The sequence below is a fragment of the Chenopodium album genome, chromosome 9, assembly GCF_948465745.1.
Source record: "Chenopodium album chromosome 9, dcCheAlbu1.1, whole genome shotgun sequence".
Classification (NCBI taxonomy): domain Eukaryota; kingdom Viridiplantae; phylum Streptophyta; class Magnoliopsida; order Caryophyllales; family Amaranthaceae; genus Chenopodium; species Chenopodium album.
In genome coordinates, this window is record NC_137842.1 from 61,738,771 (window position 1) to 61,763,152 (window position 24,382).

At 34.4% G+C, this 24,382-nt stretch overlaps 2 protein-coding genes across 4 annotated transcripts; one reads left to right on the forward strand and one right to left on the reverse strand.

Moving 5' to 3' along the window:
- Positions 1–265: 265 nt before the first annotated feature.
- Positions 266–9,612, reverse strand: LOC145560049 (uncharacterized). Of its 3 annotated transcripts, none has more exons than XM_081621306.1 (7): positions 7,189–9,612; positions 6,651–7,069; positions 6,163–6,370; positions 5,925–6,014; positions 5,582–5,671; positions 5,188–5,459; positions 266–513 (listed from the first exon to the last, which is right to left on the reverse strand). In XM_081621306.1, the coding sequence occupies exons 1-7, from the start codon at positions 7,655–7,657 to the stop codon at positions 307–309; spliced, it is 1,755 nt and encodes a 584-aa protein (XP_081477432.1). In that variant the 5' UTR covers positions 7,658–9,612; the 3' UTR covers positions 266–306. The 3 variants fall into 3 exon arrangements, with proteins under 3 accessions (XP_081477432.1, XP_081477431.1, XP_081477433.1); XM_081621307.1 differs by lacking the exon at positions 266–513 and adding an exon at positions 4,939–5,051; XM_081621305.1 differs by lacking the exon at positions 266–513 and having other exon boundaries at positions 4,339–5,459.
- A 1,466-nt stretch (positions 9,613–11,078) lies between these two features.
- On the forward strand, positions 11,079–12,838 carry LOC145558658 (F-box protein CPR1-like). The gene has a single exon (XM_081619967.1). The coding sequence runs from the start codon at positions 11,235–11,237 to the stop codon at positions 12,624–12,626; it is 1,392 nt and encodes a 463-aa protein (XP_081476093.1). The 5' UTR covers positions 11,079–11,234; the 3' UTR covers positions 12,627–12,838.
- The last annotated feature ends 11,544 nt before the right edge of the window (positions 12,839–24,382 follow it).

Here is a 24,382-nt window from a genome sequence, read left to right on the forward strand (position 1 = left end):
CCAAGGAAATGCCTCTTGTGTGTCCAAATTATGATCTGACTAGGTATCTGTCATTCAAATGTAGAGCAACAATCTCAACCACAAAAACGCTTACACTTAGAATCCCATATATAAATAGCTACTACTGCACCAGTTTTAAGGGTTAGAAGATCACCTGCAACAAATGACCCGAGGTCACAATTGAATCTGTTCTTGGATCCCATGCCTCGGTTTTACCTTTGAACAAACCAACAGCATTTAAGGCACCTCTAACCTCCCCCTTCACTACTGAAAGCAGAAATGATTCACACAGGACCCACAGCATCATTACCACGCAATGTTATTGTTGCTGGCTGGTGCGTCACCTTTGCAATTTGAAGTAAATTCATCTTGGAAAAGGTTTTGCAAATTATCACATAAGCGAAATGATAACGGTGTCCAGATATGGTTTGATACTACAGATGGTCCATCCACATTCAAAGTGTCAGTTGCAGTCGGTACCTTGATCTTAGGCAGTGGAAATGCATAAAGTTGCTGTTTAAAACACACCAAGGGAGCATTGGTTAAGGTCAGACAGGGCTTCATTAGGCATTATTTTTGGTCTAAATTAAAAGCCGTTAACGCAACATAAACTTCAATTAGCAAAGCATTTTCGATTAGGAAAATCACAAGATGAAGTGTTCCCCCACATAAAATTTGTGGCAATCATGAAAAAAGAGGTTAGCATTTAAACGCATTAAAGCAGGACAAACACACGGCCACATCGTCTCGACTCTCAAGCAGTCAAGCTAGGATAAGGCCCTGCTCCTAACAAACAGCTGATATCTGTCAATCTCTCATCACAACTACTTGAATGCCATATTCACCTTAATCACAAATTTAAAAACAGACAACATATAATAATAATAATAAAAATTTAAAAAACACTTTCAAAATCCAAAAATAAATTAGGAAAATCACCAACACACATAGTAACCTAAAACTCTATGGATTCCCTGAAGTCACTAAGAGAAAATATAGTTTATCAATGATCATGCAAAAATTGCACTGCCGAGAACCATAAAAAATTATACTTCGTACAAAGTAAACCTCTAGCGATACTCGGTAACTTAGCTTCTACGTAGTATTATACAATTGAAACTTTGAAATATCTTACAATATGTTAAAATCAGACACGTTGTTGTTGCTGTATGTACTTAAGTAGATGATCACTGAGCTTAAGGGTTTTTAAATCGATGACATCCACAAAGTTTAAACCACTTATTGAGCCACACAACTTCATAGACTTAAAATTAAAATTAAATAACACCAGATTCAACAAATTAAGATCAACTGAGGGTTCAAATTAATTAGAATTTGGCTAGATTTAAACTTCATTGTCAATTGACAAAATTAACACCTATACTCAACAAGTAAAGCTCAAATTATCAATCATAATAAATAGACTTTGCATCCAATATACTCAGAATTACAAAGTTGATCTTTCATAAATTAACATAATAACAAAAGTTTTGAATTGAAGAAACCACACTCCCTCCATTTTTCCTGTTTATGATGTCTTGATTTCGAGCCAAATTTCGATCATAAGTGTATTTTCTAAACATTATTTTTCTAATTGCAATCACATAATTTAAATTAAAGATTTTTTTTAAAAACCACTTGTACCCAGCATTGGCACAAACCATAAGGGTGCGCAGAAGTCAGAAAGGACATCATTTCCGTCGTACAATGTCTTAAACTTCATGTCTTTTATACTAAATATCCCCATATCGTGCCCCCCTGTGCCATACAGATTGTACCAAAAATGCTGCCTCACATCATCAGTAAAATAGATACAATTGCATTTGCAATTGTTAGTAGAAGACGAGCGAATAGACATGGAGTGATTATTGCCCACAAATAAGGCGACATCACCAAGGTCTTTTACTTCCTCCCAACATATGGTATCAAAATTAAGCTTATATACCTTAAAATCTATCGTTTTCCTATCAACGTCATGTTCGTCATCATTCAGATATCGGAAAACCATAAGAAGATCACCAAATGATTCCAACAAGTATAATTCAGTCCAGTCATTATTCAAAAGCTCTATTGAAGGTGAAAGATACTTGTTTGCCGTAACAGTTTGTGAATTTTGAATATCATTGATATCGCAATATCCAAGTGAACCATGAGAGCCACCTAAGAATAGTATTTTCGAACCCCAACGCACAACATCAAGCGCAAGAGTTGGAATCAAAATTGACCTCCATGCCTGATCACCCGGCATTGCATAAGCCACGCAACTATTGATACCATAACGATATAAAACAAAAACAATCCAATCATCATTATCATCGATAATGACATGCACCTTGTCTATAAAATAATCTTCTCCATAACTCCTATATCCGAGCTCTGGTGAGGGGGTTAACTAAATGCATCTCCAACTCACGATCAAGCGTGACAACCCAACCACAAGAAGAACCCCAACATCTAGTCCCAAACGTTTGAGGGAGCTTTAATTGGTAGCATCTTTTACTACTAGGACAATATAGTTTCCTAAGGTAATTTGGGTTATCTTTCGTGTTTTCGGCTAGCATCAACCAAGGCATTCTTGGCCGTGACAACCATTCCTTCATTACAATTGGATACACACCATTCCATGAATGACATACACTGGCAAAATAGATGATATCCTCAGGACCATCTAGTTTCAAAGCAATTTCAACTAGGATATCAATCGGCAACATAGACCAATTATAAGCCATGTATAAATTACAAGATTTGCTTGCTCCAATCAACCTGCATTATCAAGTATAATTTTTTTATTTTTCTAATTTTTATAAAAATTGAAATCCAATCGATGAACTAAATCAATTACACAAGCAATCAAATTGTACAGAGTATAAATAAATACAAATTTCTTATCTCAATCAAGAACAATTTATAATTTATTCCAGGTAAAAATATCGATTATCTTTAACTTGATTTCGTTCTAACATTAATTGAGGCTAAGGTCTAAGCACAATGAAAATCAAACAGATTGAGAGGCAGTCAGTGCGCAAAAAAAAAAAAAAAAACTCACCAGATTATCTAGAAGAGGTGTTGAGTTAGTGCTAATGTTAATACTTCCGTACTCCTTTATGGTTGATTTATTTTTCTTAAACCTTATGTTATTTTGCTTAATCATGTATTATTATACAAAAACAATTTGTTATTTACTTATTTACTTCAACCTCAGCTTATTTTACTTAAAATAAAAATTGTACAGTGTTGTCAAAATATTTTTTTTTTTTTTTTAAACTTGTCAAAACATCGATCATCATAACTATATTTTTTTTTTTTTTATATACTAAAAACACACCGGTAATGACACATGTCAATTCCTGGTGTGCTTAGTTTTTTAATTTTTTTGGAAATAAATCTTTTTACCATATATAAATAAAAGATAACATATTTAAACCCAAATAAAAGATTTGATATATTTTGTATAACATATTGACAACTATATAAACATAAGTAAAAACTAAATGTGAATTAGATTATTTAATAGAATTTGAGTAAAATATTACAACAAAGATTTTTATTTTATTTTATTTTATTGAATATAAGATTACAACAAAAATAATTTAATATAGTATTATCTCTGGGGTTTATTACATAGAGCAAGATAAACATTTGTTGCAGGTATCCAACTTGGTTTATGTATAAGAAGAGTAATAAAATAAGGAAGACTGTTTATCATGGCTACAACTGCGAGTTCACAGTATAAAAATGTAATGATCTAATCCTTTCACTAGTACAGAAGTAAAAGCAGAGGAAATCTGCCAAGTAGAACTGAATAAGTCTGGTATTTTAGTTAGTTTTTTTTTACTGATACCAATCATGCAGATTTTCTAGATCCTGATTTACTGCAAGTATCAGGTTTCCCTTACTACATGTAACCCTAGCAATTTTGTAAAATTTGCAGTTAAGTCATGCTTGCATTTTCAAAATAATAAGTTAACAAACCTATATGATAGAAAGTACACCTTAAGCCACCCTGACCAAAATAGCCTAACCGCCTCACCAGACATACTAAAGCACGGCTAGGGATGAAAAGGTAAAATACAGGGTGAAACTTGAAGCAGATAAATAGTATAAGCCTATAAGGACCTCATCAACATGATTACTAGGGGATGATTCTAACACACTTAAGCCAGAGAAAGGCGGCAATGATTGACACAGGACCCATAATATAAACTCTACCAGGCAATGTTAGCATGTGCTTTAACTTTGCAAAATGAAGTGATTTCACAAAATGAAAGGATTTTACAAATTATCTCAAAAGTGAAGTGATAACAATCTCCAAATACTACGTACGTTTATACTCTGCTTACTTTCTACAAGATGAAGTGTTCCCAAGATAAGATTTCGTGGCAATTGTGAAGAAATGGGATTAAATATTCCAGTTAGCATACAGCAAATCAAAGCAGGACAGCCTCACAGAGTCACAGCCACATTGTCTGACGATATCTGTCATCACAGGTACATGTATGCCATATTCACCTTAATCTCAAATTTAATGAGAAAGAACATAAGAAAACTCTTGGAATCTAAAAACGGTTAGGAACATCACTATTCACTAACACCCAACAACCTAGTACTGAGTACTCCATAGACTCCCCAAAATGACTGAGAGCAGATGGAGTTTAACAAGGCCTGGGGATATTTTGCTAACAGATAGTCAAAACAACTAATACAATTGGCTATCGTCTATCAACTTACTGTTAATCACCAATTAGGCAAATAGGGCTTTAAAAATCCATACAAGTCTCACGTTGTTTAGCCTTAATAGGTGATATAACCAGATGTAACTCGACTTAGAACATTAGATTCGAATGAAAAGGTCCCTGCTGTTAAATTTTCTTTCTTTCTCAACTTAGATGTCTCTAGCTTGTTTTTGATAAGCATAATACACAACCCAACAAATATGATGCATAAGAACCCGCCACAGATAGACAACACAATTTTGGATGTCCTTTTTAGGTGTTTGACTTGTAGGGTTGTAGCCCACCTTGCTGCAATGTAAGCTATGGCTAGGAAGAATACTGCAAGCCATAGGAGCTTATGTGTTAGAGTCAACACCCTTCGCATTGGTGTGGTGCGAAAAGGAATGATGCTGACAAGAATAACAACGATGCCAAGAGACAAGAAGAGGGCTACATCGTTGCTGATCAAAAATACCTTAAATGCTGTTGTTTGCGACAACACTGGCTTTCCTATGTTAGCTCCTTCTTGGAAAAAGCCCCCTGGAGGGCTCAGGCATCCTGTGAATGTTACTGTAGCAATTAAGATTGCGATTATGTTGATCGTATTCCTTGCATTTTGAAGCCCTTCCATGTGCATTTCATACATCCTTTTCTTCTGTATATCCTTACGAACACCCTTTTCTGCTTTTATAGTCGTAAGAATTGTTTTTACAGCTTTATATAAAGGCCTTTGATAAGACGCGTTTCCTGATATAAGAGTATAACATAAATCAGTTGTGATAAACTTTTTGTTTATACAACAAAAAAGATCATAAATTATTAAGGCTGAGTTTGATTGAGAAAAGCAACAGTCTAATCCTGAAACGCACCTCTACGACCCTGATATACAGTACGTGAACTCGATGAGGTTGACGAAGATTTTCTTGATAGAACTTTGTCTACTTTGTGCTCAATGGTCACTAAAATCCTCAAAAACAAGAAATGACAGATAATATTATAATTTATAAATCCTCTCTACTAATACTAGAAGATGCAGGAATTCTAGTATAAAGATTTTTTTTTGGTGAAGTCTGTAACAAAGATTGTAAACATGATAAGTGTTGAGTCTTTATTATAAGTCTATAAGATATAAACATAAAACATATCAATGGCGTGTGAAAACAATGATACAACATGAACATAGGCTCAAGCACAATTCAACATGTAACTAACCTTCTTGCAGCTTGGACTTATATGTTCGAGTTTCAATATCTGATAGGGTTTCTGTTAATTGAACCATCTGAGATTGATCTTCATTCAACTCTGTTTTTACAATCAAATTAAAGAAAAATAAAAACAAAAATCAACGGGAGAAGCTCATTCTGGACATGACATTTAATGCTTGAAAAATTTGTATAAAGCACAAGTGTATTACATTGAAAGTAGTACGGAGTACAAATGATGAAATTACCTTCATCTTGTTGGCTTATTTCATTATCAGATGCTGATTTTGTGTTGGGATTAAATTTGTGGAGTTTTTTTAGCAAGAGATCTTTGAGATGCAGGGCGGCAACATCTTCTAGTCCAGCCTTCTCCAGAAAGCCAAGAGCAGTAAGCCCTGCGTAGTTTCTAGTTTGTAGTTGTTGTTTTGTTGCTTTGTTGATCAGATATTCGGCAATCTGTATAATGTAACAAGTGTTATTGGTCTTTTTAATATGTTATGTTGATCTCAAATAGAAGATTGCAGTCTGTAATAATTGAAATGCAATTAGTACCTATTCACTAAAATATTTAGTAGCATTGCTGTGTAAAACTAGTTTATGGTCTCGTGCAATGCACACAGATAGTACGTTGTGGCAGAGCGAAAAAAAACAGAAGTTTGAGCCTAAGACAGAGAACATGATTGAAAAATAATCAAGGAAAACAAAAAAAGCAGAATATTTTCTTAGCATACTATACCTGAACTGAATTATGATAGATAGCAAGATGCAGGAGACGATTTCCATCTTGGTCTCGTCTATAAAAGAGATCGTTGGAGTCACCAAGAACTTGGATCAAGCTTACAAAGGCATCAAATTGATGGGTTTGAACTGCAAGATGAAAGATGGTTTCTTGCTTCTTGGTCAAGATCTTAAATGCAGACGGAGCAAATGCCTCAAATTCTTTAAAGATAGCTATTTTATTTTGCATTACTGCGTGATGCAGAGGAGCAAAGCCATGATTGTCATAAGATTGAGCAAGGTTAGGATTCGATATGAGCAATATTCTTGCGATATCAGGTTCACCCAATTCACAAGCATAGGGCAGTAAATTAAGTCCATCTTCATCTGATCTTTCCACAAGAATTGGACACGCTTCAATTAGCTCTCTGATAAATTCTGTATAAACATCAACACACACTGATTTTGTTTACATTACTCACAAGAAACCCCCCTAGAGTACGCAAAATGGAATAAAGGGATAAAAACAGAGAGATGCTTAGCTAAATCTAACTGACCTGCATACCCACGGGAGATAGTAATGCGTAGACAGGAAAATTCAGCAGCAAAATTGGACGAAAGAGAGAAAAAAACAGTTTCAACACTATTCATCTCTGACATCAAACGCCTCATCAGGTGACCATGTCCATGTTCACAAGCCAACAGCAAAGCACTTTTACAGTTAGACTGATGAAATACCCAAGGTTTAGCCTCCAACAAGGTCTCCAACACCTCTAGGTTTCCGCCATGACAGGCATCGAGTAGAGGAGTTTCTTTCTGTTGATTAAGTGCTTTAACCAAGTCTGGCCGCAACACCACTATTTGATGAACAATTTTGGCATGCCCATGTTTACAAGCTAAATGTAGTGTCGTCTCCAGTGAATTCTCAGTTCTTTCGTCGAGTATTGAATCACCTTCTTCATCTAGTAGTTGCTTGAATAGCAACTGGTCATTCTGTGTGATTGCTTCGAACAATTTGAGGTTCATTTTTTTAACCTTTGTGTTTTTTATGGGAGGAAGGACAGACGGCTTTAACGACCAACCATATATAATAATACAGAGTAGAAACCTTACTTTTGCAACAAAAACAAAGTCTTCCGTCTTCCATGGATGGGATCAAAAAACACAAAGTCAACTGTCTTCCGTCTTCCATGGATGGGACCAAAAAACACAAAGTCTTCCATAGAAATTTCAACGAAAGTCGAATGATTGCTTATGTTACTGGCTAGTAATTTCAATTCTAGGGAGAGAGATTTAATTTCACGTCTATACTTTGTATGGAATATACAAGTGCATTCGAACCCAACTACAAGACTTAAATGCATTCAAATAGGGAGGAACATTAAGAGCAGCTCCAATGACAAGCTAATTGTCAAATTAGTTTATCATACCACATAAGCTTTTAAGCTAGTTGTCATTTTAGCAAGTTTTATTTTAGCAAGTTTTAATCTAAGCAAATTAGTGTGTGTCTCGGGCGATAACCCGAATTGCAGTGTGTGATTTGGGCGTTGTCTCAAATGTTACATTTTTTTTTTTTTTACTGCATATGTATTTGTTTTCTAATAATCTTGTGAAAATAAATAAATTAATTAACCTCTAATTTTAAGGAAATATATAATGTTAAATATTTGAAATTTAAAACACTAATAAAAGTTGTTTGAAATGGTAAGTGTGTAGTTAAAAATAAAAATAAATAAATAAATAATAATAATAATAATAATAATAATAATAATAATAGTTCTCTTTGGTAAAACTATAGTTTTTATATTTCTTAGTGATAAATACAAAAAAAAATTATTATCCTTTATAAACTTTAACTAGTTACAATTTTTCAATGGTAAATTTAACTAGATATAAGCTTCAATTCCAGCCTACTATCCAAAATCCTTAACCCAAAAACTAATGCCCAACAGCCAGAACCACCTCCCAGCAACCATAGCCGCCCCCTAACGACCACCACCGCCGCTATCGCCATCCTACAACCCACTATCTTCTAACCCTCCACCACACCAGACCAGCTCACTAATCACAATTCCCCTTCAAACCAATCCATTCCACCATTACCTAGTCTCCACTATTGCCGCACCATCTGACCACAACCACCGTCACCCACCATCTCCAACCTCCACTCAACCTTGCTGCCCAAAACACCCCTGCTTCACCCCGCATCACCAATCTCAGCAGCCCTCCCAACCGCCAGTCCACGCATCACAACACCAACACCAACTAACTCACCAATTCTACCTCACCATTCAACCTTCAACCGCAGCCCACAACCAACCGCAATCAGTGGCACTACTGCTCTAAAATCTCAAACACCACAACAATGGCAGCAATTGGCGGCAGCCGAGCAAAAATCACGGCCACACTCGCCACCAACAGAAGCTCCTTACGGCAGCACCAGTCACAAATCGCAACCAAGAACCAACCCACTTCAATTAAGATAGTAGCAGCCCGTGAGTTTTACCATACAAAGCCCCAATTCAATTAATTATCAACCTAATTTCCCAAAATTTAATTGCAAGGTTCGATTTTTCGATTAATTTATAGGACAATTCTTTAGTAACTTACCCTAAATTCAACAATAATAACAATATGAAGATTAATGGGACCGACTAACAATTTAATTTCTGCAATTTGAAGATCCAATTACAAAAGGTGCAAAATCGATTACTGTTAGTAGAATTCTGCAAGCCCAAAGTAAAGGATGTCAAAATCAATTTGAAGGAGTACTTGCATAAATTGAGGATTTGAAGGATTATTTGGGGACGGGGTGGTGGTGGTTCAAGGGGAAGGAGAGATTCGATTGGATGAAGGTTAATTGTTCAGAATGTGAAAGATAAGGATGAAGAAAGAGAGGAGGATGAAGATGATGATCACAATGATAGGTTTAAGTGGGGGCATTTTAGGTATTTGACGAAATTAATTAAGGATGTTTAAGGAATTTCAATACAATTTATTGTAAAAAATTCTTAGCCATAGTTAAAAATTAGCTACTACCCTCGGTCCAATTTACTCGCAACAAACGCAACAAAGGAATTATTCCTTTATTTTTGTTGCGAGTAAATTGGACCGGTGGTAGTAAATTATTTCATTAAATTTATCATTGAAACATTATAACTAATTAAAGTTTACCATAGATAATAAGTTTTTTTGCAATTTACTTGTAAGAAAAATTAAAATATAGTGTTACCAAAGAGAATTTTCCTAATAATATTAATAATGGTAAATGCGTAGCATATATTTGTTTGAGTTTGAGGGTTCGAATCTAGATAAAACCATATTTTATTAATTTTGTTAAATAAAGTTGCAAGCTTACGTGTCGTTGCCGTGGCCGTGGCATTGTGACATGTTGTCATACACGTTAAAGAGTGTCATGTTGTCATATACGTTAATAGTATATATAGATTAGCTTGACAAAGCTAATTTGCTTTGTCAACCTACTAGCAATTTCTAGCTCCAATGGTTAAGCTAGTAGATAGGGATTATTATTTAATATTGCAAGCAAGTCCCTAGCTACAACCATTAGAGTTGCTCTCATACATTACGAAATTAGACAAACTTTTAAATAAATTGAATGTATAATAAATATTGTACAACCTTTATAAGTTACCCTAAAATAAGCAAAAATTACCCTAATATGAATAAAAATTACTCTGATAAAAATAAAAGTTAGGAAATATTTATGCTATATTGATAAAAGTTACCCAAAAAATTGTAAAAGTGACCCTAAATTTGATAAAAGTGACTCCCGATGTACAATAAAATTACCGTACATTATACAAAAGTTACTCACAAAATTAATAGTACGAAGTACTATCTTTTCTTTATGTTTTGCGAAAGACTTTTTTCAACATATTGCCTCCTTTGTTTTGTTCTCTTCCTTTGTTGAGAGTTTTAGTTTTTCAATTAAAAGATCAGTGGGGTTGTTCATCCCAAATTCCACATGAAAAAAATAAGGAAATAAAGAGCTCCTTATAATTGAGTGAACATTCTATTAGTGTGAGGCTTTTTAAAAAGTTGTCCAAAAATAAATCCGTGCAAGCTAGAGCTAAAGCGGACAATATCATTCTAATATGTAATAGTGTGTGTGCAGCCTAATAAAGAATTAAAGAGGGTGACCAGGCCCAACAAATGTAGCCTAAGGTTTCCTATAGCATTCCTAGTTTTCATACTAGGAACAAACAGGAATAGTTCTTGCTTGAATCCTGATCTCCTAACTGTATTTTAAAAACAAAGTAATTGTCAAATTAAGGCACACTTCTAAAACGTTGAATATTATTATCCCCTTGACTAGTCCGAATAATATTGTTGCCACTTGCCATAACTGGTTGTTTGGACCCCAAGTCATGCATGAATCATAATCGAGAAATAAAAAATAAATAAATAAAAGTAGCTTGGATCCCAAGAGTATCCTTGTATAAATATACATGAAATAAATAGCCATCTCTCCACTCCACTTGCTTCACACCACCAATCATCAAACCCATAACAATCAAATTTGCACTTCTCTTCCTTTTCTGTAGAAAAAAGCAAAATAAACCATTCAATTTGCTATTCATCAATGGCATCCAGAAACATTCCCATGGAAGTAACCATAATTATCCTATCCCATTTACCTGTCAAATCTCTATCTCGATTCAAATGCGTATGCAAGTCCTGGAAAAACCTCATTGAAACTCCAGGTTTCTTCAAACTTCATCTCACCCGATCCCTCAAAGTCAGCTCCTACAATTGCTCTCTTATCCTCACAATTTATCGTACCCTCACGATAAATGGTTCCCCTACCATTGTCCGTACCCTCTACCGTGCTTACCTTGAGCTTAATGACACCAAACTCAAAATCAACAAGCTGGCATTGCCTCCGTCTTTTAACCCATCCCTCGAAAGTGTTAGAAGATACAAAACCTATTATGGAAACAGAACTGAAAAGCTAGCCTTTGGGAGTGATGTGATTGCTGGGTCTTGCAAAGGGTTGGTTTTGATATTAAGTGGAACACACCACATTGCGGTCTGCAACCCAACTATTGAGCAAGAGCAAGCTGGGTTTAAATTACTACCTTGCATAAACTATAATTATGATTCTTATGACTATTATCATGAGAGTCATTATCAGTATTACCGCTTGTACTATGAGAATCAAATGTATCCACGCTGTGTGTGTCGAAGTTTTGATTTCAGGGTTTACGGGCTTGGCTATGATAGCTATAGCCGTTGCTTTAAGATTGTGACGTTAACTCCAACAAGTGCTCTCATTCTTAGTGTAATGAAGAACAGTCAGTCATGGAGGGAGATGAACATGCCTGATATCAAGCACAATGTCCCTACTTATGCGGGGAATTGGGAAGAAAAGTTGTATATACGGGCATACGACCATGGAATCCCAACCAACAACCACTTACACTGGAATTTAACCAAGTATGATCCATTGGTTTTTGAATACTCGAGGGAAAATATCCTGAGCTTTGACCTTCACAATGAAGAATGGGGTGAAGTGCCAATACCAGATGTATTAGATCAAGGATATTTTTTGCATGGCTACATATCAAAGCCTTACATTATAGAGCTTGGAGTGCTAAGTGAATGCTTATGCCTCTTGATATCTAAGGGTATAAGTTATCCTTATCTCGAGTTGTGGATTATGAAAGAGTATGGAGTGAAGGAGTCGTGGACAAAGTTGTGTAATGTCCCCATTGGAAGTGGAATTCCTCTGGTTTATCACACAGAGCGACATGAATTTTTGTTGCCAGGAATCCAGCATGGTTTGGGTTGGTATAATCCACAAGAGAACAGGATAAGGAAGGTTGAGTTTCATGGTTGTGAGTTTACCGGAGAGCATTACTATTCTACCAGAGTAAAAACATGTATCGAAAGTTTTGTTCATCCATTTACTAATATGGAAGGAAGAGAAGGAACAGAGGAAATTTATCAAGAAGAAGAAAATCTGCTATATTGACTCTACTGACTATTCGCACTTGTGCAGCTTCTCCTGTGCCTGTTAGTATGGGTGTAGTTTTTGGGACAGACTTTCAGTATTTTCCGAGTAATTCTGCAATGCTACTGTGCATTGGGAGATTAATTCTTGTAATAGGTAATGGTTAATTTTGAGGATAAATAGAAGGAAGAATAATCATAAGAGAATAATGAAGCAAAAATGTGGACTATAAATTTATGATTACATATATATGCTCATAGTTTGCTAATTTTCTTTCATGAAAAATTGAGGCTTGAGTTTGTATTCAATGAGCTGATTAATCACAACTTATGTAGCCTAATCTGACATTTTACCTGTCAGGTGACAGGTGAAATATATTGAGCTAATGTATGCCGCAAGCCAAATACCATTCAGCTAATGTATGCAAGAAAACAAGATTATATACAGTTGTTAATACTTATGGAGCACAAATTAACAAAATCCATCAACAGAGAGTACAATGCATCCAAAGATAAAGAGTTACCAAGAGATGCATGCCGGTTCATCCTTTGGATCAGCATGAACAACCAACCAAGCTGAGTGTCTGGCCTTGTTCAAGCTCCAAGGAAAGGCAGAGAAAACCAGTTTTATTACATCTCCACGTTCAATGCCTCTCGTGTAAACCCAAATTATGATCTGACTAGGTATCTGTCATTAAAATGTAGACAACCTCAACCACAAAAACGCTTACACTTCACATCTCATATATAAATAACAATTGAATCTGTTCTTGGAGCCCATGCCTCGGTTTTACCTTTATACAAACCAGCTACATTCACTGCTGAATGCTGATGCAAAGATGTTTTCACACCTCTCTAATATGAAACAGAAACTTGTTATGCTTTGTATATAGTATGATGACTATGATCATCTGGTCTCCAAGCCCGAGATTAAGCTTTTAACACCACTGCAAGAACTTTTATGGACAACACCCACGAAGAAGTATGTGAATGCCTAGTGAGTTGTGACAGTGGCTGGAGATATGGAATCTTGAATATAAGTACACTGCAAGATGAGGAAATACTGAATCAGATATAACGTCCTTCAATCGACGAAAACTATGCAATAAAGTTTACATTTACCTATAACAGGTTTTCCAGCTCCATTAGAACTTTGCTAGAGAAGACTAGGTGAGCCAGTGAAAGGCAGAAATGTTTCACACAGAACCCACAGCATCATTTGGCAGCTGATTAGGCTTAACTCTACCAAGCAATGTTGATTGATGCTTCACCATTGCAATTTGAAATGATTTCATACCAGAATACTTTTATACTCCACTTACCTTCCACGTGGTTTGATCCTTTAGATGGTCCATCCACATTCAGCGGGTCATTGCAGTTGGTACTCGGGACCTTGATCTTTCTGACTGTTATGATAAAATCGCGAGGTGATTAAGCAAAATCGAATTGCATTGCCTCTCACAAGCCATAAAAATTTATACATCGTACAAAGTAAACCTTTAAAAACTCAGCAACTTAGTTTTGATTATACAATTGAAACATCATACATCTTGTCAAGATCAGACACACTATAAGTACTTAAGTAGATGATCACTGAGCTTAGGGTTTTGTAATCGACGAGTTTAAACCACTAATTGAGCCGCACAACTTCACAGACTTCAAAATTTAAATTAAAAAACACCAGATTCAATTGATAAAATTTCATTGTCAATTGACAAAATAAATCAAATATTCAACAAACCAAGCACAAATTATCAATCATAAGAATAAGATTTTGCATCCAATATACTCAGAATTACAAAGTTAATCATTCAAAAATTAACATAATAACCAACATTTTGAATTGAAGAAACCACAAATTCCTCCAATTTTCCTGTTTATGTCTCGATTCCGAGCCAAATTTTGATCACAAGTGTATTTTCTAATAGCAATCACATTTTAAAGACATTTACGTTAAATTTTAGCATTGTAAATAAAGTGATGGAAGTTTTTTTTTTTTTTTTTTTTTAAAAAAAAAAATCGCAAGAAATCATAATTTCAGCTCCCAAAAATTTAAAATTTACAAAAATAAATAAAGAAAAGCGTTTGTGTTGGGGAACTTACAGTGTCGATGACATCAATATTATCGGAGAAATCTAGAGACATTTCTATGGCTCCTCCATCTGCCATTGTTGAGCTTCTAACGTAAAGAAAGTACAAGTACAAGTTTACTCCCTTTCTGGAAAATTTGTCAATCCCCTTCATCCCCCAATTTTAGTGGAGGATGTTATTTTATCAAAAAAAAAAAAAAAAAAAAAAATAGACCAATTTAAAAAGATAACCCTAAGGTGGTGTTTGGTAAATGACAAACTTTTAAATAAAACGGATATTCAGTAAATTATTGATCATCCGTCGTTATAAAGTGACAATAAAACGTGCAAAAGTTACACTAAAACGCACAAAAGTTACCCTAACATATAAATAAGAGTTATTTATGCTTCATTGATAAATTTGACAAAAGTGACACTAAATCTGACAAAAGTGTACCCGATGTACAGTAAATTACTGAAAACCGGTGTATACAAAAGTTTTCCTTGGTAAATGGGAATTGAGGGTGGAAAACTGGGAATGGGATTTTTAATCCCAAATTTTAAAAAAAATCTCTTGTTTGTTAAATGGGATTGAGAATAAATAGGGTGAATTCCCACCCATTTATTATCTAAAGAGGGTAAGTAATAAATGAGTGGGAATGAGAATAAATAGAAAATGATAATTTTTCCATTAACGAAAAAAATGGAGAAGAAAGATTAGTAAGGGTAGTTTTGTATTTTTGTTATTTATTCTCATCTATTCTCATCCACTATCCAAACAAAGTATTGTCATATTTTTATACTAGTTTTGTGTCCGTACGATGCCCGGGTTGTTTAATGGATTTTAAGATTTATTTTTAATCTATATGTCAAATTTTAAAGGAAAATTTGCAAATTGCAATCATTTAAAGTTCGTATTTTGCAAATTGCAGCCATTTTTAAAAAAAAAATTGCAAATTGCAGCCCAAACGTTCATATAAATTGTAAATTGCATCCCGATTCAACTTTTTCATCGGTTTACAAGTTGAAAAATCTTCGATTTAGGTTTTAGGGGCCATTTTAGATCTTAAGGGTCCGAATTGAGCTCGGAATCAACAAAACAATAACGCAAGTATCTTGTTTTGCGTAACAATAATTTATCGATTTGTGGAAAACTGTAAATATGAGACACTTAATTATTTTTTTGCTAATTCCGAGCTCAAACAAGTATCTTGTTTTGCGTAACAATAATTTATCGATTTGTGGAAAACTGTAAATATGAGACACTTAATTATTTTTTTGCTAATTCCGAGCTCAATTTAGGTCCTTAAGGGATAAAATGACCCCTAAAACCTTAATCGAAGATTTTTCAACATGTAAACCAATGAAAAAAATTGAATCGGACTGCAATTTACAATTTATACGAACTTTTGGGATGCAATTTGGAAAAAAAAAATTTAAATTGCTGCAATTGGCAAAATATAAACTTTAAATGACTGCAATTTGCAAATTTTTCAATTTTAAAACAAATCATTGATACAAAATTTTCCAAGGTTCCTTGCCTAGTTTTGTTCACAAAATTGCACAATTACTACCTTGGTGCATAAAATGCACTAATAATTTCCTTAACTCAATCCCAACTATGTGAGTGAATAATAAATTAACTTCTTGACTCAACATCAACTTATGTGTCGAGTAAATAAATAAACTAAATTTCTTGACTCAACTTTAATAATAAATGGGTGAGAATAAAAACCATGAACCAATTTCATGTCTTCTTGGTAATAAATACTACCTTCGTTTTTTTTTTAGTTGACACGTATTTCTTTTTAGGAAGTTTTTTTTTTTAGTTGACACGTTTCCTTTTGGGGTAACTTTTTTACCTTCCGTTTACAAGCTACCCCACTTGCTTTTTCATTCTCTCACACTCTCTCTCCTCTCCTTAATATATATGTCTAAATCAAACGCGTCAACTAAATAAAAACGGAGGAAGTAATAAATAATATAACATGATTCAATCTTTTTCAACTTGTATCAAGCTCATAGTAATAATTTCCATTTTCACACGCTTACATATAAGACATAGATAATCATTCAACCATTCCAAGTATCACAATATAATAACAACTTAACATGATACTAATCTCATACTTGATACCAATATAATTTCCTAACATGGTATTACGCATAATTAATATATACTACGTGCATACGTACCTTTAATATTGCCTAAATCGGCCATACTCTCTAAAAATCACCTAGCTCGAAGCTTCCTACAAATAAAAATACATAACTATAATTAATCCACTATTCTTACACATTTCCAGCAACTATAATACTCTTTAAACCTTACTAATTGTAGGGAATAATTTCAAGCGTTAACCCCACTAGCTTGAACCTCACTGTGATCATACACTAAAGTACGGTGGCGTCCAAAAGGGAAGAAGATAGAGCAAAAGAGTCGCCAACAAGTTTTTTAGGAACTTGTAAACCGTTCATAGGATGAAGGTTACACCCCTTAACGATCCAAGAGATCGTCAACTCCATAAGGTCTAGAACCAAATAAGGGTTCGGGGATGAAGGTACAAATCCAACCTAAAAGAAATTGAACATGTCCTAATAATAGGCCTCTACTTTACTCTGATCGTATTCATGTGCGCTTTCTGATTAACACGCAATCAATAGGATTAACCTAAACCTGTTTATCTATGTTGGTTGAATATAATGCACAAATAAATTATTATTGGCGATCACTTGAAATTGTAATCACAATAACCCTAACAAGATTATTAAATATCTTATTAAGCGTGATTACAAGTACAAATTCCCTTTAAACATGCAATAAAAGTGATCAAACAATACAAATAAATATCAAGCAACATAATAATAAATATCAATAATAATTATAATAATCATAATAAATAAAATAATCATCATCAAAATAATAATAATATTCATAATCATCATAAATCATAACAATTATAACCATAATCATGTTCATGTTAATATTAAAGCATAATAAAAATATCAAGATCCTAGGCATGATACTAACAAGATTAATAACAAACCCTAGCATGTCAATAAGCAATAAAAATCAAATCTTTAGCCCTAACATGATACTAACATGAATAAATATTAGGAAGAACATAGGAAGCATCGTAACAATCATATTTAAATATTAAAGTTACCCTAGACATGATACTAGGAATATCATAATAACAATGTAAACATGATTTCTACATCATAACATCAATTAAAACCATTAAAGCACTTACTTTGATGCCTCGTACCTCTTTCCTCAGAAATTAAACCTTTCACGTCTAGGGCGAAGGCAACTTCGAATATGGCTAGGTGTTTCTAGATCTTGCGAATGCGGAATTTTTGTATGTGAAAACAAAGTTTAAAGAAAGAAAGAACGAGATGAATGAATCAAAGAATGCTAATTAAAACTGATTGTAGATGATTATCGCTGAGAATTGGTGAATGAAAACGGAGTTTTTAATACGATATTTATAGAGAAAATTAGCCAAAAGATAAAATAAACAAAACAGAGTCTGACACACAAAAAACAGAGTTGGCGCAAACCCTGGCTAACTGGCGCTAAGCACCAACACTGGCGCCAGGCGCCAGGCCTGGTTCCAGGCGCCAAAGCTTGGGGTCAGGCGCCAAGCCTGTTTTTAACGCATTTTCGAAAATCAGATAAGTTTGCCGTACTGGAGGATAAAATCATATAATTTCCTCGAAAATGCTATTTGATTTTAATTAAAACTCTGAAAAGTCAAAAGTCAATTTATCAATGCTAATTGAATTAGGAATGAAAAGAAAATTCTAGAAGATTCTAGAAAACTAAAACCATTCCTAATTGCATTAGGAATGATAAATCATATTAGGCCCTCCTCTAGATCATTGGGCTGTATATAAGGCTCAAACCGGGCCCAGTTTAGTAAATTGGCCATAACTTCCTCAATATTCATCGGAATTGGGCTTATAATATATCGTTGGAAAACTCTTGTCAAGCCTCATCCAACTACACTACTATTGGACCCATATCATGGACCAACCAAAATGGATTGGCTGTTTTCTTAAAATAAGTTTTCAAAAACAGAGAGAAGAAAAGAAATTAAAACTATCCGCAACACTAGACTTTCCACACTTTCACTTCATTCGATTATGATTCAACGTGAAAGGTACTCATCACTGGGTTTGGTTTTGGGGAGACACAAATGGGTGTCTACACTAATCAACCCAATTTAATGACATAAAAGCCATAAAACCTTTTCTTTAAGTGGGTACTTCAAATCCTTTCAAAAAGGCTTAGTTTTCATGACTTAAATAAAATTTCAGTATACTTATTTAATACTTCCTCCGTTCTTTTTTACTTGACCAGCTTTGACTTTTACATTATTCATCAACCTTGACCGTCTTTTGTAAAATGAAAAATGCAATGAAAAATGTATATATTCGCGTAAGATTTTTTTGAATTCGTCTCAATAAGTACTATCATAATATGTAAACTTTAAAATTTTTACTTATAGAGAATAAAAGTTATTGAACAGGTAAATTTTGCTGTCTTGTGAGTAGTTGCACACGTGTCGCAACCTGATTGTTTCAAAAAATTTTAAAAAAATACAAAAAAAAAAAAAAAAAAAAAAAAAACAGCCACGTCCACCATCACCCTCAATCCCGCCGGAACCCTAACCCCGGCCCAACCCTCAATTCCGCCGGAAAACGGTCGGTCAACCTACGACTTCCATCAAAAACTGTTGACCATCCTCCACCACCCATCCCCAACCCTCGAAACCACACATAGTAGGTCTTCGTGGATGATTGTCGGGGAAGGGGGCAAAATCGGAGGTGGGGGAAGGGAAAGGGGTGGGTTTCGAAGGAAGAGGGGGACTGGGCGTGTTTTTCGGCAGTGGGGGAGGGGTTTTCGGGGGTGGGGGAAGGGAAGGGGTGGGTTTCGAGGGAAGGGGGATGGCTGGGCGGCGGTTTTCGAGAGGGGAGAGGGGTTTTCGGGGGTGGGGGGAAGGGTTTTTGAGGGTAGAGGAAGGGAAGGGGTGAGTTTCGAGGGAAGGGGGAGGGCTGGGCGGCAATTTCCGACAGCGGGGGAGGGGTTTTCGGGGGTGGGGGAAGGGAAGAGGTAGGTTTTGAGGGAGGGGGAGGGTTGGGCGTCAGTTTCCGGCAGCGGGGGAAAGGTTTTCGGGGATGGGGCTGATTTTCCGGCGGGGTGAGGGTGGGGGTGTGGTGTTTTCCGGCGGGGTAGGGGTAGGGGTGTGGTGGCAGCTGCTGGGCATGGGTGGTTTGTGGGGTTTTTTTTGTTTTTTTTTTTTAAAAAAAAAATAAATTAAGCCAATCATACGCTGACACGTGTCTAGGTTACCTGCTACATCAGGTTAGATGACCGGTTGAGTGAAATAGAAATTAATAGGGTATAAAGTTGGGATTGATAGTGAATAATCGAAAGTAGGGATTATTATTGGCGAACGAGGCAAAGTTGGGATTAATGGTGGCAATTTTTCCTTACATAAAATCCCTAATTTCTAGGGTTCATAACTTAGGGTTCTTGATCAAATAACAATCTGAAATTTATATTAGCAATTTAACAACATCATAACCCCAAAATCAATGCCAAATATAATTAAAATCCTTTTTTTAAAATCAAATAAAACAATAGAATTAAATTAGGAAGAGAAGTGGCAATTAAAAATCTCAAAAACCTACCAAAACCGAAAAGAGGAAGGAGGAGTGAGGAGCACGGTGGCTGGCTGGTGGTCGCTGGCTACTGCTGCTGGCCACCAGTGGTCGGTGGTGGCACCGGTGGCTGTCGGTGGTCGCGCGGTGGGAGAAGAGAGAAAAAGAAGAAGAAAAATAAGAGGAAAAAGGAGGGAGAAAATAAAGAGAGATTTTGAGATTTTTGTGAAATCTGACAATTATGAATCTTGAGTGGAAAAATCTTGAGGTTTTACCGTATTTATACTTTCCTTTTTTAAAAAAAAAACTCATAATTACAAAATTGTCATTACTAAATCTTATTTTCCCTTTACTTTTCCTTTGAGACCAACTTATTGGGCCTTTAAGTTTCCTTAACTTCCCAATAAATTGGTTTAATCATTTAGATAAGATTGACTCAATTCAAAATGCTTTTGTTGCCTCAATTCATGACCCAATTAATTTATACACACTTACATATTATTTAAATAATTAATTTCATTGAAAATGAAGTGAATCATAAAAAAAATACAGGAAAAAAGTGAATCATAAAAAAAATACAGGAAAAAAGTGAATCATAAAAATAAATAAAAAATAATTTATATATATATAAGTATTATAAAACTACGGAGTATTACAGTTTCAGCAGGCGAGTTATTTCATTTTTGTGTATTTGTAAGAACTTGTTTAGCTCAACGTGGTTATTTGTTGAATACTCTTAATTGTTGTTTAAGCATACTTGTGTCAAAAAGAAAAAGAAAATTTAAAAAAAAAAAAAAAAAAAAAACTTATTTGATACAAATATTGTAACAGGTTGGTTTAAAAAAATATACCTTGTATTATAACGGGTTGGCTCAGGTCCAAATGGGCGGAAATTTTGGGGTTCCCCATATTTTGGGCCAATGAAGACAAAGGTCCAAGCTGATTGAAGGCGGAGAATTATAAATTTGTGGTGAAATTAGAAGACTTTAGAATTCTCTTGAGCACTTTAGAATCTTATGAAAAAAATTCAAAAGCTCATTATAGTCTAGTAATTTGATTTTATGAAGAATCTTCTAGGAGGCTTGAGTAATGCTCATGGAGTAATGGTAATGATTTTAGAATATTTTAAGAAGAATGTTGGAAATTCTAGGTATTAGTAAGGAAACTTATAAATAGAAACATCCCCGACTTGTGATTATCTTACACATCCAAGCATTGTAAGTTTTCACATAATCAATCAAACTTTCAAAAGCATCCTCACTCTATTTAGTGTCTTAATTCCCACACTTACCCAATTTTGTAGTAGTGCTTTACTTAGCGACCAATCGAGTGTTTTGACTTATCTATTGATCAAAGTGTAAATTTTTATTTTTAAGTAACAAGTGTTTATAAAAAAAATTGAACGTTTTGAATTTTTTACTTTATTGAAATATGCACCGAATTACTTAATGAAATTGAAATTTAAATTCAATATTTAATATCTAGTCAACTATACTAGTAAATATATGTTATGACATTACAATATTAAAAATAATTGTTCTATTTAAAATCAAGGTATATTTTTTTTTTAAAGTTTTTCTATTACGGATTATATATTAATTCTTATATACACTTAATTAGTTAGTTGGATAAACATGACGCGGTATAGGTCTTCAAATCTACCAAATCGATCATTTCTCCTTTTAAGAGAAAAAATATTTCAAAAACATCACTTTTTAATTTATCTTGATAGGAAATGAGGGTTTCTAATATGTATAATTTCAAATTCATGTATATAGTCAAACTAAAAAAAATCATACACAATGGAACATTTTATAACTCCATATGTAATACATCTCCATGTTCTCATCTAATTGGTGCAGTTGTAATAATGACTATAATTATCATACCCGCTTAAATATTGGCAATTAGATGTAATATGGGTGATCAGAATTAATTTTATTATAATCAGATTTGGAATTTTCGTATTTTCAAGACTATGATAAAAAGCATTATAACAAGAATTTCACCAAATGAAAGATTTGTTTAAAATCATTATGAGAAAGTCATTGACTTAAAAATGAAAACTTCACGCCATAAAATGCACACTGTATTTGATGATTTGTTTCTAATTTTTACGCTACGTTTAATTAAATTATTATTTTTTTGTATAAGTTTATATATTCAATTATTCATATCCGATAAGTATTACAATATATAACTATAAGTAAAGAATATACTAGCTTCGTTTCAATTTACTTGCAACGATTAGACATTTTCTACTCATACTTTGAAACGGGGGTAATAAGGGTCTGTTCTCTTACGTTGAAATTCAGTTCAGTTCAGCTCAGTTCAGTTCAGTTCAGTTCAGCTCCAAATTTCCTTCTCTTATAAAATATTCAGTTCAGTTCAGTTCAGTTCAGCTCAGCTCAGCTCAGCTCAGCTCAGATCAGCTCAGTTCAGTTCTACTCAGCTCAGTTCAGTTCAGTTCAGCTCAATTCAGCTGAGTTCAGCCAATAAGAACAGGCCCTAAGTCATTAATTATATTATCATTATGAAGAAAATTTATATCCATATAATAAGATTTATCAAGATATGTTCAAGTTAATTCAACACCATGTAGTTCGTGCAAACCCGAGTATAGGAGATGTAGTTTATTGGTAGGAGGGCAACAAAGGCGAGTTCACCATTAAATCTGCAATCACTATTATGAGGCATGAAACACAGGTGTTGGATGAAAAATGTTGGGATTTAATTTGGAAAGCTCCTGTACAACAACGTATTAGAGTAATCGTAGGCAATCTAAATAGATTTAAATGTCGACTCACAGTGACCCCCAATGCTTTATTTGTGAGCATGATGAAGACATCACATTGCATATTTTAAGGGATCGCCCTGCTGCAAAGATTTTGACTCCATCTCTATTTCAGAAAAAAAAAAAAAAAAATAATAAATAAATAAATAAATCCAGATTTCGTTGAAGGATTGGTTGACTCACAATCTCAAAGAAACTTGTAATCCGGAGGATAAAAGATAGCATAATCTTTTTGGTATTGTTACTTGTTGGGTTTGGCAATGGCGAAATTGTTATGTGTTCAATCGCATTGATGAGTATCAATGGATTTGTGAGCGTTCTTACGCATTAGAGTTGATGAGGCTTTTGAAGTTTAAACCAACGTGATTAGGATCAAGCAGCTACCATTATCACTGAATAGCACCGTTACATTTCGTGGCAACCCCCCCCCCCCTCTTATGGATGGTATGTACTTAATTGTGATGGCGCGACAAAAGGGAGTCCGAGACTAGTAGGTGGAGGTGCACTCATCCGATATCCGTGACCATGAAGAGAATTTCATCTCTGGATTCTCAACTAATTTTGGACATTGCACATCTTTCAGAGCTGAAATCCTAGCCTTAACTCGTGGACTAAAGCTGCAAAAAAATATGCAAATTAAGCAATTAGAGGTTTAACTAAGTAATCTTGTTTGTGTGTAAATCATGTTAAAAGGATACCCTCACACTAGTGAAAGAGTGCATAAAATAAATCAATGTCTTTAGATGCTCAATGACGAGTGTTGGGAGGTCAAAGTAGCTCATATAATACAAGAAGAAAATCGCGCGATGAATTGGTTGACCAACCGCGGAGTCTATCATGACACTGATCTTGACATTCTTAGTTTTATTCCACTAGATCTTAGTAGTATTTTAGAGGAGGATGTTAAGGGAGTGACTTTCCCATGCCTAGTCACCTAATTAAGCTAGTACCTCCTAATTAGTTTTATTTTTGTTGTGCTTTTTTATTGTTTTGGTTATGTTTGTTGTTTTTCTGTTTGTTTCTCTTCTTGGCTCTGACCTCATTTGAAAAAAATAATAAAAAAAAAAAAAGATTTTTTCACCAAATACTCCTGAGTAATTCGCTTATTCACCATATATCCATGAAACTTTTAATAATCTTCCAACTGTTGAATATAATAAAAATGTCCAAATGCCCTTAATAATTAACGACAATTGACTACGTGGAGCCTTCTTATTGGTTTTCTTTTTAAATTATATTTTTTTT

Bases quoted from the DNA above. Each gene is read 5' to 3' on its own strand.
- LOC145560049 (XM_081621305.1), bottom strand. From the start codon at position 7,657: ATGAACCTCAAATTGTTCGAAGCAATCACACAGAATGACCAGTTGCTA. The intron at 6,015-6,162 runs GTAATTTCATCA...TTGTAAAAACAG, and splicing joins AATAAGCCAACAAGATGAAG to AGTTGAATGAAGATCAATCT. The intron at 5,672-5,924 runs GTTAGTTACATG...TGAGGATTTTAG, and splicing joins TAAGTCCAAGCTGCAAGAAG to TGACCATTGAGCACAAAGTA.
- LOC145558658 (XM_081619967.1), top strand. From the start codon at position 11,235: ATGGCATCCAGAAACATTCCCATGGAAGTAACCATAATTATCCTATCC.